The sequence below is a fragment of the Schistocerca nitens genome, chromosome 8 (genome assembly GCF_023898315.1).
Source record: "Schistocerca nitens isolate TAMUIC-IGC-003100 chromosome 8, iqSchNite1.1, whole genome shotgun sequence".
Lineage (NCBI taxonomy): Eukaryota > Metazoa > Arthropoda > Insecta > Orthoptera > Acrididae > Schistocerca > Schistocerca nitens.
In genome coordinates this window covers 384,742,530-384,757,789 of record NC_064621.1, presented here as the reverse complement: position 1 = coordinate 384,757,789, position 15,260 = coordinate 384,742,530, and the positions used below count along the sequence as shown (strand labels likewise).

At 39.4% G+C, this 15,260-nt stretch overlaps 1 protein-coding gene across 1 annotated transcript in view; it reads right to left on the bottom strand.

The window, feature by feature from the left end:
• The window catches only part of LOC126198416 (probable E3 ubiquitin-protein ligase HERC1), a 747,204-nt gene that overhangs the window by 187,577 nt on the left and 544,367 nt on the right, over positions 1-15,260 (bottom strand). The window contains exon 49 of the mRNA XM_049934719.1: positions 4,109-4,242. Coding sequence (XP_049790676.1) covers positions 4,109-4,242 — 134 coding nt within the window. The remainder of the gene's footprint in view (positions 1-4,108; positions 4,243-15,260) is intronic.

Sequence of the window (15,260 nt, the reverse complement as noted above, 5' to 3'; positions counted from 1 at the left end):
AGGACAGTGACTAACGAAGGTTGAGGCCAGATGGATTACAGGAACATAGGATTTATTGCAGAGGAGTTCCCACCTGCGCAATTCAGAAAGGCTGGTGTTGGTGGGAAGGCACCATATGGCACAGGTTGTGAGGCAGTCATTGAAATGGAGGATATCATGTTTGGTAGTGTAAGGCAGGTCTTCAAAGTTATGCATCCCATCATAGTACTCCATTGTTCTATTCATGAATGGAGGTATAGTGTGCTTTAGTGAACTGCACTTCTAAGGTAAAAAGATCATTAAGAAAGAGGGTTCTCTTAAAAAATTACAACCATGCAGTTTATTATGGACTATCACACTGTAAGTTGTTCTGTACAAATAAACTGTTAGACACATTTGTCAATTATTGCTTCAGCTCAGTGACAGAAGTTAGTGATTGAATGGCCCATTGGTCATATGCAGAAATAGAGGCTGCCTTGTGAATTCTATTCACTTGAGTGAGAGCAACGTAGGTCTATGTAACTGGTGTCACGATTTGGAGCTGTTCTTCCTTGTTTGGGCTTGAAACCTTAGGGTCACCTAAAGACAAACTGGATCGGGTGTTCACGAAAATGGTAATACCAAGTGTTTCCCATACTAGCAATAACTGTCTATGAAACATTTTCTGTTTTAACATAATTCAGGACCATTCCATTATAGACAGAAAAAAAAATCATGTAGACTTGTTGATGTAGCTACCTTTATCTGACTCATGCTGAACATCTTTCAGATGAACTAACTTTGACCGTGTGAAACATAATTTTGGTTGAAAACATGAGTAATGACTATTTGTCATGTTTCAATAAAAAGGAAACTAACTCTGCTTTCTGTTTGTAAGAAGTCAGTAGAAAGCCGTACACAAAACTTAAATGCAAATAATGTCAACAGAATGTTTTGCAAGTTACTGTTTAGACAGCTGGCATCTCTCCAACAGAGTATTTCCAATACTTATGATTGTGTACAGCGCTGTTACCACAATTTTATATCATTATGTGAAAACCACAATAAATACTGAACTTGCATTACCGTTAAAAAGGTGACCAGAGAAATCTTAAAGACCATGATCTGGATGAAGATTTCTTTTATGAATTTTGCAAAGCAGATACAGTACATAGAGGTGAATGGTAGTTGGGGGGTATAATGAGGCTTGTTCCGGAAAATAACCTGAGATGGGATCAAAGAACGGAAAAAAATTCATATCTACTATTTAATATGCAGTTCATCTTCCTCATATATTTACATGCTAGGAAGGATTGGATAAGAGATCAGTGAAGGTTGATTAAGTGTCCATTGACCATTAATGGTGGGTGGGGAGTGGATGTTTTTTGAGTTATACAGTCTCATCGAGTTTTAGTTTTTCTTATATTAATACACAGTCATGGAGACACTAGACATACGGCACTGTTGCTGGGAAACCACAAGAGATATATTCAGTTTCCTCATTCTTCTAGTTTATGTCACTGATTTTGGGAGAGGAAGGAAAGTATGAAACCCGATCCAAGTATGAAACACGCTTCTTTCACATAGCATTAATTGAGCTGTTAATATTAATGGTATTGAACTGATGACTGGATCACTGGCAACAATGTCATATGTGCTTACTAGATGAGATACTGAGAATCAGTGTATAATTTCACTGGGACACACAGTTAGTGTCTGGTGACCAGGAACCTATCTTTTGTAGCTGGATAATACAGATCACCCATCTATAATGACCTCAATGTCGATGGGACATTAAAACCTAATCTTTGTCCTTACAGGCTTCAAACCAGCTACCTTCAGTGCACATGACAAAAAAGGTGGTACACTCAGAAATAAAGGTAAGAGAAGAAGCTGGCACAAGGAGGAGACGTATATGAAATTAAATGATAAAAGGAAAGCCATTTCTGAGACTGAATAAACTATATGTGAGTTACATATTCATACCAACCGACCTCAAAGTCCTTCAAAAAGAAATATGATAAAGTTTCTGTGTAAAGCACATGTACTAAATTTTAACCTCTGAAACTGCTGAGGAGGTAACAAGCTCAATATTAAGCCTAAAATGTGACAAAACGTAGATCTATCATGAAAATTATAACTTTCACTGCAGCCCAAGCCCCAGCCCTCACAAAGAAAAGTCCGTCTTTGAATCTTACTCTGAATTAATAAGTTTGAAGTACATCCCTACACCCTTCCTCTTCCCAAGTACCAAAAATTTCTGTAAACAATTGCATTTCTGATAATTGCTACACTCCAAAAGAAAGGCTGTATGAATCTAAACTCAGATAATGTGTAGAACCGTTACCTGTAACAAGTAATTAAGACTGCAAAGAGGTGGTGTACAGGCAGGTCTGGCAATAATCTCTCTTGTGTGACCAGAAAGTGCTACGTAAGTTCATGCAGTTAAAAGGCATTAAAGAAATAGGAAATGTGAAACCAAATGCCCGTTTACATCACAGACACCAAAGACTGCATTATCGACTTGATAATGAATTCAAATGATGTAGTATGACCACTCTCCAAAACACTTGTTTATCATGCTGTGACATTTCTGTTCATACGACATATACTGGCATAACAATTGTGCAACTGCTGAACCAATGGATAGAAGAGTGTTGTACACAGTGATGAGTGGATATTTGGTCACACAATGTGATAACACCATAGGATGACCACCAATGTGTCTATGTGGCTACAGTCTACAATAAGTATCATCTACAGTGTTGGCGCAATACTGGAGCATTGCAACAAGTGTGGACCTATCTGCAGCTACAGTTCAACACCATTGGCTGTAGGTGGTTCTAGTGGCTGTCATGCCATTTCATTGATGACATTGTTGGAAACAATAAAAGCCTCAGATAAACTGCAAACAGTATTAAAGACAATCACTGGATAGGTGAAATACAAAATATGGTGTTTCAGGATGAGTCCCACTTCAGCATGTTCTACAGTTTTGGCTGAATCTGAGTTAGACATTACCATGTTGACTGCAAAATGGGAACCTAGCCGAGACAAAGAAAATGTGATGATCTGGCTTGCCATAAGATGTGTGATCTCGACCCTTACAAACTGGGGAAAATCTGAACAGCAAGCAGTAAATCTGACATGATTTAGAGCCCAAGGCCCTGTGCTTTCATACAGCAATTTCATGTAATTTTTTGATATGACAATGTCCAGTCACATTTAGTGAGTAATGTCTTAGCACCTTTTACAAAGAACAATGGATACCACAGCTCCCTGCCTTACAAGATCACCTGACATGTCACCCATCAAGCTTGTGTGAAGTGTGGTTGGTCAGCAGAGTGTCTGTCATGTTACTCTATACAAGGGGTATCTGTGAAATTTTAGATGAGGAAATAGTGTGTGTGTAAAGGATGAGGAAGACAGTGTACACCAGAGAAATCTAGTTCACTCACTATTGTGGTAGGCTTTCCTTCAGTATTTGTCTGAAGACTAAGCTGCATGTGCAGATAAGTTTATTTGTGTATCTACGAGGGTAATTCCAAAAGTAAGATCTCCTACTTTTTATAAGTACAAAGAACTATTTATTTTTACAACGGTTTACATCAGTTTACAGATTGAGCATTTAGCTATTTTTCGACATAATCACCATTTCTGTTGATGCATTTTTGTAGGTGCTATGGCAGTTTTCGTATGCCCATGTCATACCAGGTCACTCAGAAATTGACAGTCTCCCGCTACTTTGTTCGTCGTGAATTTTGGTCTGATCAGCTGCAAACTCTCTACACCACTTACAAACATTTTTGACATCCATGCACGACTCACCATGCACTTCCGTCAATTAGCGATGGATTTCTATCGGTGCAGTGTCCTTTGCATCCAAAAACCGAATAACTGCACGCAATTTGCACTTGGCAGTAACATCCAATGGGAGCTCCATTCTCAACTGCTGCCAAGCAAAGTCTAAGCGCCTCAGCACGGTGTGCGCATGTTCACACACACCGCGTGAAGCACTCTTCATAACAGTGTGACCAACTGCCACAGAAACAGAGTTCTGAACTTATAAAAAAATAGGAGACCTTACTTTTCGGATTACCCTAGTATAATTATTGCAGTACATTCAGTAGCACTGATTTGCTTTAGTTACCAATTGCTGAGAAGCCCACTGTCTATAGTTTGGAGGTAAAGTAGTGGACAGAACACAGGCAGCCAAGGCATCTGCCAACTGAAGTGGTGAAGACATCTCATTAGGGCTGTTAGGAAGCTTTTCATTAACTGCATCTGTAAACAATGAATACATGTTTTCTAAAATTTTGTTACTTTACAGTGTAACAAAACTTGTGATCTAGGCAATAAAGTGTTCTGAAAGGATAATATACACTCAAATACACTGACAAAGTCAGGTGTTCATACAACTATTATTACTTTTGTATCAGGTGTGTTGCAGAACTCTACAATAGATGTATGTAATGGTCGTAAAGTTATATTTATAGAACATGTATAAATTTTCAAAATATTGCTCAGTGGCATTTTCCTCGCATGTTTTCTTTCTTATAATGTGAAAGCCAGTTGGTTAAGTATAGGTATTTTCCTTTGTACATAAATGACAAATTCTAATCATTCACTCACTCAGTTATTCATCACGCATCACATCCAACATCGCGTAATCAGGAAGAACCAGTACAATTTTTATTACTACAGACAGACGGAGCTATGATAAGTTGCTCTCAAAAATCATACTATCACACTGAAGACTACTACCATTAACCACAGGTGTCTTATATTAGTATAAAAAAACTAATAACAAGTTAACGACATTTTAAAAAGGTAGCGAATAAACATCAATTGATTTTTTTTTTAGCTCTACAAGCAGATGTCATCCCAAAACTCACATCTGTTACCCCAAAACATCTTGTATTTCCAGTATAATAGTATCTCTTTAATGATAGCATAGAGGTCCTGAAAAATGTTTTGGAAAGAAAACTAACGTAAGAAGACTTTGTATTTTGCAAAACAGATGGAACCCAGTCCCATAATTAGTGTTTTCTTACAGTTGTTACTTTACAATATAAGAATTGAAGTAAATCTACAATTAATTTTGTTTCCCACAACATATTGCAGATTTTCAATGAGTAATTCAAACATGTAGCTTATTTTTAAGACAATTGTGTAACAAAACACATTTCAGTAAAGCTTGCACAAGATAACTTGGCCCCTGCACAGAACATCATTTTCATTTTCAACACTGGGCGAGTCCTCCCTTCTGTTCTGAATGGGTAGCTGTCGCAGTTTGCCATTACTGAATGAGCTGTGCGTTTCATGTGTTACGAACTAAACACTGTCTGCCCGCTTTGACGCAACCAGTACCCGACTCACTATACCACGGAAATGAAACATGAGCAAGCCAGCTACTCTGCAAACTATCCAAATGATTTTAAAGAAATTATTAAAGTGTGTTGAATTTCTTGCATCTCACAGCTTTATTTGTCAGCTTTGTGATGAACTGCTTATAATTTGATTTATGATCTTAGTTACTGTGATATTTTGACATTAAGTAAGCTACTGCTGTATGAAATTTGAATAGTCTAAATGAAAACTAGGGGTTGCTATGAGTTTACGTTTGGTCCCTGTTCGGTCATGCACCAATGTGTATGAAATTTAGTTAGCATATGGAATTTTCTTTAAACTTGAGGTGAGACTTATATCTATCTCCTATCTGGAGGAAACGGATTGTATTTACTGCACTCATTTCTGCTTCCACACACGAACAATAGAGCGGAAGTTAAATATTCATAAATATCCCTCCCATCTCATGAATGGTTAAAGATAAGTAAGTTTTTGGTAAATGATAGCATGTAAAGCTGAGAGTATTTTGTGGTATAGCCAACATGAGAAATTTTATCTACCACAATATACAAGTAACTACAGATTATTACAATCAAATAATGTAGTTATTTTAAGGGCCAACAGTAGGTTTTGAAACAAGAATTACTGTGGGTTTACAACAACATAAATGACGAAATTACATGTTTATTTTTATACCGAGCATAAGCTTTTCCCTCTCCCCATGAACCATGGACCTTGCCGTTGGTGGGGAGGCTTGCGTGCCTCTGCGATACAGATGGCCGTACCGTAGGTGCAACCACAACGGAGGGGTATCTGTTGAGAGGCCAGACAAACATGTGGTTCCTGAAAAGGGGCAGCAGCCTTTTCAGTAGTTGCAGGGGCAACAGTCTGGATGACTGACTGATCTGGCCTTGTAACATTAACCAAAACGGCCTTGCTGTGCTGGTACTACAAACGGCTGAAAGCAAGGGGAAACTACAGCCGTAATTTTTCCCGAGGACATGCAGCTTTACTGTATGATTAAATGATGATGGTGTCCTCTTGGGTAAAATATTCCGGAGGTGAAATAGTCCCCCATTCGGATCTCCGGGCGGGGACTACTCAAGAGGATGTCGTTATCAGGAGAAAGAAAACTGGCATTCTACGGATCGGAGCGTGGAATGTCAGATCCCTTAATCGGGCAGGTAGGTTAGAAAATTTAAAAAGGGAAATGGATACGTTAAAGTTAGATATAGTGGGAATTAGTGAAGTTCGGTGGCAGGAGGAACAAGACTTTTGGTCAGGTGATTACAGGGTTATAAATACAAAATCAAATTGGGGTAATGCAGGAGTAGGTTTAATAATGAATAAAAAAATAGGAGTGCGGGTTAGCTACTACAAGCAGCATAGTTAACGCATTATTGTGGCCAAGATAGACACAAAGCCCATGCCTACTACAGTAGTGCAAGTTTATATGCCAACTAGCTCTGCAGATGATGAAGAAATTGATGAAATGTATGACGAGATAAAAGAAATTATTCAGATAGTGAAGGGAGATGAAAATTTAATAGTCATGGGTGACTGGAATTCGAGTGTAGGAAAAGGGAGAGAAGGAAACGTAGTAGGTGACTATGGATTGGGGCTAAGAAATGAAAGAGGAAGCCGCCTGGTAGAATTTTGCACAGAGCATAACTTAATCATAGCTAACACTTGGTTCAAGAATCATAAAAGAAGGTTGTATACATGGAAGAATCCTGGAGATACTAGAAGGTATCAGATAGATTATATAATGATACGACAGAGATTTAGGAACCAGGTTTTAAATTGTAAGACATTTCCAGGGGCAGATGTGGTCTCTGACCACAATCTATTGGTTATGACCTGTAGATTAAAACTGAAGAAACTGCAAAAAGGTGGGAATTTAAGGAGATGGGACCTGGATAAACTGAAAGAACCAGAGGTTGTACAGAGTTTCAGGGAGAGCGTAAGGGAACAATTGACAGGAATGGGGGAAAGAAATACAGTAGAAGAAGAATGGGTAGCTTTGAGGGATGAAGTAGTGAAGGCAGCAGAGGATCAAGTAGGTAAAAAGACGAGAGCTAGTAGAAATCCTTGGGTAACAGAAGAAATATTGAATTTAATTGATGAAAGGAGAAAGTATAAAAATGCAGTAAATGAAGCAGGCAAAAAGGAATACAAACGTCTCAAAAATGAGATCAACAGGAAGTGCAAAATGGCTAAGCAGGGATGGCTAGAGGACAAATGTAAGGATGTAGAGGCTTGTCTCACTAGGGGTAAGATAGATACTGCCTACAGGAAAATTAAAGAGACCTTTGGAGATAAGAGAACCACTTGTATGAATATCAAGAGCTCAGATGGCAACCCAGTTCTAAGCAAAGAAGGGAAGGCAGAAAGGTGGAAGGAGTATATAGAGGGTTTATACAAGGGCGATGTACTTGAGAACAATATTATGGAAATGGAAGAGGATGTAGATGAAGATGAAATGGGGGATAAGATACTGTGTGAAGAGTTTGACAGAGCACTGAAGGACCTGAGTCGAAACAAGGCCCCGGGAGTAGACAACATTCCATTAGAACTAGTGATAGCCTTGGGAGAGCCAGTCATGACAAAACTCTACCATCTGGTGAGCAAGATGTATGAGACAGGTGAAATACCCACAGACTTCAAGAAGAATATAATAATTCCAATCCCAAAGAAAGCAGGTGTTGACAGATGTGAAAATTACCGAACTATCAGTTTAATAAGTCACAGCTGCAAAATACTAACGCGAATTCTTTACAGACGAATGGAAAAACTGGTAGAAGCGGACCTCAGGGAAGATCAGTTTGGATTCCGTAGAAATGTTGGAACACGTGAGGCAATACTAACCTTACGACTTATCTTAGAAGAAAGATTAAGAAAAGGCAAACCTACGTTTCTAGCATTTGTAGACTTAGAGAAAGCTTTTGACAACGTTAACTGGAATACACTCTTTCAAATTCTGAAGGTGGCAGGGGTAAAATACAGGGAGCGAAAGGCTATCTACAATTTGTACAGAAACCAGATGGCAGTTATAAGAGTCGAGGGGCATGAAAGGGAAGCAGTGGTTGGGAAAGGAGTGAGACAGGGTTGTAGCATCTCCCCGATGTTATTCAATCTGTATATTGATCAAGCAGTAAAGGAAACAAAAGAAAAATTTGGAGTAGGTATTAAAATCCATGGAGAAGAAATAAAAACTTTGAGGTTCGCCGATGACATTGTAATTCTATCAGAGACAGCAAAGGACTTGGAAGAGCAGTTGAACGGAATGGACAGTGTCTTGAAAGGAGGATATAAGATGAACATCAACAAAAGCAAAACGAGGATAATGGAATGTAGTCAAATTAAATCGGGTGATGCTGAGGGGATTAGATTAGGAAATGAGACACTTAAAGTAGTAAAGGAGTTTTGCTATTTAGGGAGCAAAATAACTGATGATGGTCGAAGTAGAGAGGATATAAAATGTAGACTGGCAATGGCAAGGAAATCGTTTCTGAAGAAGAGAAATTTGTTAACATCGAGTATTGATTTAAGTGTCAGGAAGTCGTTTCTGAAAGTATTTGTATGGAGTGTAGCCATGTATGGGAGTGAAACATGGACGATAACCAGTTTGGACAAGAAGAGAATAGAAGCTTTCGAAATGTGGTGCTACAGAAGAATGCTGAAGATAAGGTGGGTAGATCATGTAACTAATGAGGAGGTATTGAATAGGATTGGGGAGAAGAGAAGTTTGTGGCACAACTTGACTAGAAGAAGGGATCGGTTGGTAGGACATGTTTTGAGGCATCAAGGGATCACAAATTTAGCATTGGAGGGCAGCGTGGAGGGTAAAAATTGTAGAGGGAGACCAAGAGATGAATACACTAAGCAGATTCAGAAGGATGTAGGTTGCAGTAGGTACTGGGAGATGAAGAAGCTTGCACAGGATAGAGTAGCATGGAAGGCTGCATCAAACCAGTCTCAGGACTGAAGACCACAACAACAACATAGGCTCTTCATGAGTTATTCACCTGATTTGTTCTCAATTGTTTGTTTGATAATAGACTGTTCCAGGATTCTGTCATAGTTGAAACTGCATTAGAATATTAGTGAGCTGAAATTGTGTAAGCCCCACTGTGTTTTGGGAAAAGAAGCTTATTTTAACATGGCACAGAGACAAAGAAAAAAAAGGTTCGTAAGTCATGCAAAAATAAATTGCTCTTTCTGTTGCAATTTCAGCAGAATCATATAACCCATCATCTTTTTAACAATAAACGGATGACCTATTGAATTATTGGTTGCACTGGCATAATCTGTTAACACAGTCATTTGCAGACTCAATATCCATAGCTTACAAGTTCGGCTTGTAAGTAACCTTCAGCTGTTGAACTACTACCATGCGGAGGTAGGCCCAGCAGAATCACCATCAACACTGTCCTCTCCACCATAACATCATCTGTGTACTCTAATCCCACTAAATACCTCAACAAAAATCACTTCTCACCTCTGACACAGTCGCAGTTGGGTCTTAGCACCTGAAGATGACAGGAGCCAAATGTGTGAGAGATGTGTTTGTTGTCTATGTCTGATGAAAGACTAGTTTGATAACTGAAATAACATCTAATTGTCTGTTTCATTGTGCCTGTCTCCCATTCAATGTTTCTTCTATGCGGTGAGTAGCAATTTGTCTTTTTCATACTGTTTTTAACTGATTTCTAAAATTTGCAAAATCGTGTCTTGTGGGAAAATTGTTAGACTAATTTGCATAAATCAACAGGATTTTCGACTTTTATTCAAGAAACCAACAGAAAATCAATGTACAATGGGCACTTGAAAATGAAAACAATTTAAAAAATGGCACTTTAATTTCCAGATTTACTTTGTTATTCTTCATAACCAAAATATTACTACACACACAATTAGTATCACTGACTTTTAAATCCTGTGCATGAAACTCTGTTGCTTGGAATTATCAGTTTTGTATTAAGATCTCCAATCCCTCAACTTTCTCAAAAAATTTTCACACAAACCAAAAGAAATGTTCTGTGAACATTTTGTGCAAACAGTTTCTGACAGCTAAGAGATTGTAAAAAATACTTTTCACAAACTTCTAAAAACTCTAGAGAAAGATCTCATATTGCCAGCAGATCATTCTCATATACTCAACTCACACCACCTCGGCCTTGCTTTTTCTTTGTTAATTGCAGTAGCTCCAAATATTTCATGCAACTACTGACGAATTACAGCTGTGTTTTTGCATTTATTGAATTTCATAACTAATAGGTTTTGTTAATACCACTACCATTTTCATACACAGTTTTGCAACAACAGACAATAATATCTTTCATACATTTAAACTTTTGTTTGACTGATGTAGCGTAAGTTCAGAAAGTTTAATATTCTTCAAACTTTTCTACATGCTATGAATTTCTGGTAAAGACGATCAGTGTAACACACACACTTTAGGAGAATAGGTGTGTGTGTGTGTGTGTGTGTGTGTGTGTGTGTGTGTGTGTGTGTACTCTAGCTTGAGAAAGGATTACTCCAAGACCTAGCAAGTGATTGATTTGCTTCACTTCTAAAGTATTTAATACTCCTAATCTGGTATGCCGGCCTTGTGAGTTTGAAAGCATGCCACAATGCATGTACCTCCGAGTCCATCAGATAGCACTGCTCTCATATGTGAGCACTACTGTTGCCACTGCTGCACTGGTTACACAGACACACTCATCCTGCTGGCCTATCAATGATCCCGGTTGCTGGTAATTGATCTCACTTTACATCACCATTTTCACTATGCCACAGAATTTCAATCCTGGTTTACTTAGTGGATTTGTTACTCCTCCATGCTCTATCCATTGCCTGTCTTTCTCTTCTTATTGTCCACCCTGTTTGTCTACTCTTTGGCAGCTCACTGCTGATCCCTCAGACAGCTGGCCAGTCTCCACAGGTTCTTGAGTCATCGCCAGTCTGTTCGATTCTCGTCACTATAACTGGCAACGAGTTACAACATTAGCAGTATCCCATGGATGCAAAAGTTCATGCAACTAGTGAAACAGCAAGAGCGACAGCTGCTCCTGCAGCAGCAATTGCAACAACAGTTTCAAAATCAGTTTCAACAACAGATAGAATTGCTCTGTGTCAGGAAATTCAGTTTCTTTGGATTGCTTGCAAGTTCAGGGTTCCCAAGTCATTCTGGGTGTGGTCACTTCCCAGGTGCAGAGCCACCCACCTGTGTTTCCACCTTTAAATGATGTCAAAGAGGATTGGGACACACATTTCCAGTGACTGAAACAAAACTTTGCCATTTTTCATGTTTCAGATTATGCTCTCCAATGGCCGCTCTTCCTGATTTGGGTTTCCCCAGAGCATTTTCCTAACCAAAGAAGTTGGCTCCTCTCTCAATATGGTTGTACTCACATTCAAGGAGATGCGTTCATTGTTATGAAATTATTATTCGCAACAATTTGATGTGGCTGCATTGTGCCTCGAGTTCCATCAATACTACAAACAACCTGGTCAGTAGTAACTTCCCTTCGGGATGATAGATTTGAAAGCATTGAGTCACTATTGTGATTTCATATCTACCCGTTCATAAAATTTCCTAACCAAATCTGAGATGTAGTGCTTCAATAGTCTCTGGATCTGGAGGTACACACTGAAACCCTCACATTGGACAACCCTACCTTGCATGATATTTTGAAAATCGTGCACTCTTTCAAAATCACGCAGGCAGTCCAGCTGCCACCTTGAGGTTGGAGAGTTCTCATAAGTCTTTTTCCTGATGGCAGTGTTGTGATTCATTTATTTCACAAGTGTCAATTTCTTCTGAACTACCTGTCATTCCCTGCTGGCATAAGCACCAGGGTCTCCCGTCATGTCCTGACTGTTCCACAGTACACCCATGTAAAGACTATCCAGATTGCTGGGCACACTGCACCCATTGTGAGAAAGGTGGACATCTCCAGACGCAGTCAGATACTGCTTCCCACATCAACGTGCATCAAGGGGCAGTGTGTGGTCATCAGGCAATTTCTTCTCAGGGTGATCCTTCCACCACTAAGTTGTTAATCAACTTCACGACTGAAAACCAGAATGTCCAATTGACAAAGGAGCTACTGCTTCCTTGATTAAACTCCAAATATATGCCTGTCTTGGTTCCCCTGACTTTGCCCACCCTCCTGTGTATTGATCACTTATGGTGTCATTTCAATTCCCCTCTGGGGTCAATTCATAATTAACACCACATACAAAAAGGTCGTACCGATGATAACTCTGCTTGTTGTCGACAGTCACTCAACTGCTAACATTTTCAGTCTGGATGCCTTCTTGCTGTTTGGATTCTCCATCACTGATGAGGATCTTCTTGTGCAGGACCTGATTCCCTTCCAGGAGTTCAACGGCCTCTGTACTCCTTTGTGCCTCTCTTCGAAGCTGGCTTGGGATCCACCACAGATTTCCAGGCTCATATATCCTTACGTCCAGATCCAGTGCCCTGTTTCTGTCAGGTGTGTCCTATTCCTGCCTCCTTATGGGTAACCGTTAAAGAAGAACTCAACTGTGTTGACAAAGCTGGGGAAACTGAACCTGTTAAATCCTTGAGCATCACCCTGGTGATGCTCAAGAAATCCAATGGCTCCATTCAACTATGTGGAGATTTTAAATCAACAATCAATGCCTAGGCTCACATGGCAACCTACCTCATACCACATACAGAGGACCTCCTCATGAAACTTGTTGGAACTGAATATTTTTCTAAGATAGACCTTGCTGACATGTACGGGGTGTTCAAAAAGTCTCTCCACAGTGCCGAATGATTGTTTGCCTGCCTGGGTTACTTCCCTTCAAGTGGACTCTCCCAATATTCCACTGTCTTGTTTATCTCGGCCAGCATCAGTAGTATCGTTGGTGTATGATGTTATGTGTTGACGTGAACATTTAAGTTTAGTTCCTTTGTTCATTTGTTTTGTTTTTGTCAGTGTTAAAATGCTAACCATTGAAAAACGCGTGGTTTTAGTCAAACAAGTGTTCAAATCTGGTGGTAAATACACAGTTTCAGTTCGTCAAACATTTAATTCAGTTTTCCCAGAGACAACACTCCCACATCGCGATACTGTGCAAGATTTGACTAATAAATTTCTAAGGACGGGTTAAGCGACAGATGCACCGAGAAGTGGTCATCCTAGCGTTTTCGTCTGAGGATAAACCACTCGATATTTTCGATAAAATGTCCATGAGTCTGAACAAGTCAGTAAGAAAACTCGCCCAGGAACTCAATGTTAGTGTTGGAATGGAACACATAGCTGTAAGGAGCAAATTAGAACTTTTCCCACACAAAGTGACAGTTGAGCAAGAACTGAAAAATACTGATCATGGCAAAAGACTGCATTATTGTCAATGGTTCAAAAATTTTGTTCAACAAAATGGAAGGGATATTCTTAATGAAACATTTTTCACTGATGAGGCGTGGTTTCATTTATCTGGGTACATGAACTCGCAAAATTCTTGTATGTGGAATACTGCAAATCCATTGTGTATTCATGAGGAACCACTTCATTCTGTGAAAATAGAAGTTTGGATTGCAATTTCTAGATGTCAGATTGTGGGTCCCATATTTTTCAATGAAACAATAAATGCACAATGATACTGCAGCGATATTCTGTACTCATTCATAGAACTTGTGTTAATTGAAATACTGAATGGTTAATTTCAACAAGATGGTGTAACCACGCATACAGCTCGCGTTTCAATGTCACTGCTTGCTGATGTTTTTGGTGGTCGTATAATTTCACAGGGACTTTGGCCTCCACGATCGCCTGATCTAACACCACCTGACTTTTTCTTCTGGGGTCCAGTGAAAGCAACTGTCTATAAAAACCGTCCAAAATACATCTTTCATTGCTTCTGTTACAGAAGAAATGTTACAGCTTGTGTTTGGAAACATGATTACACAAACTGAATTGTGTATTCAACAACAGGCGGGGGCACTTTCAACATTTAATGTGAAAATTTCTAAGTAAAAATGACTATTCAACAAATTAATAACTTGTATTTCAGTGAGTTTCATTTCGGTATACTCACTGCGACATACGGCATGTGCAGCTAACAATCATACGACACTGCGGAGAGACTTTTTGAACATCCCATATTTGCTAATTGCACTAGGTGAGGAATCACAATGTTATATGGTCATGAACACTCCTTTTAGCTTGTAAAAATACAAGCACTTGCGATTTGCGATCTTTTCCACTCTGGCAATCTTTCAAAGGTACCTGGAACAGTTAACCATGTCCATTCCTGCTTGTACCAACTGTCTTGATGATGTAATTGTCACAGGTGCTTAGTATCAGAATCACTTGCACAAGTTTTGTACCCTTTTTACTGTGTTGTGTGATGCACGGCTTAAGTGTCACTTGCACAAATGCAGTTTTTTTTTTTTTTCATGAGCAAGTGGAATACCTCAGACACTTGCTTTGGCTCTTTACGCTGCCCCCAAAACTTACAGGAGCTACAGGCCTTTTTGGGAAAGGTGAATTATTATTATTCTAAGTTCCTGCCGTAAGTGCCCCACATTAAGCATCTGCTCAACCAGCTGTGAAAGACAAGCATTCAGCTCAGGTGGACCACTATCTGTGGAAACACTTTCGCATAGCTGAAGTGCATGCTGGACTTGGAGCCCTGCCTTACACCCTTATCTCCATAATGTCCTCTGGTTTTGGCTGCCGATGCTTCTCCCTATGCCCCTGGTGCAGTGCTGGCACACAGAACAGTGAAAATATTGAGCAACAGATTGCTTATACATCAAAGAGGTTGACACCCCTCAAAATGTATACTCTCAATTGAAAAAGAAGATGAAGCGATTGCCTTTGCCATTAAGAAGTTACATGTCTACCTATTCAGCAACAAGTTTACTCTCATTATGGACCACAAACCATTGGTATCACCTGTTGGACCAC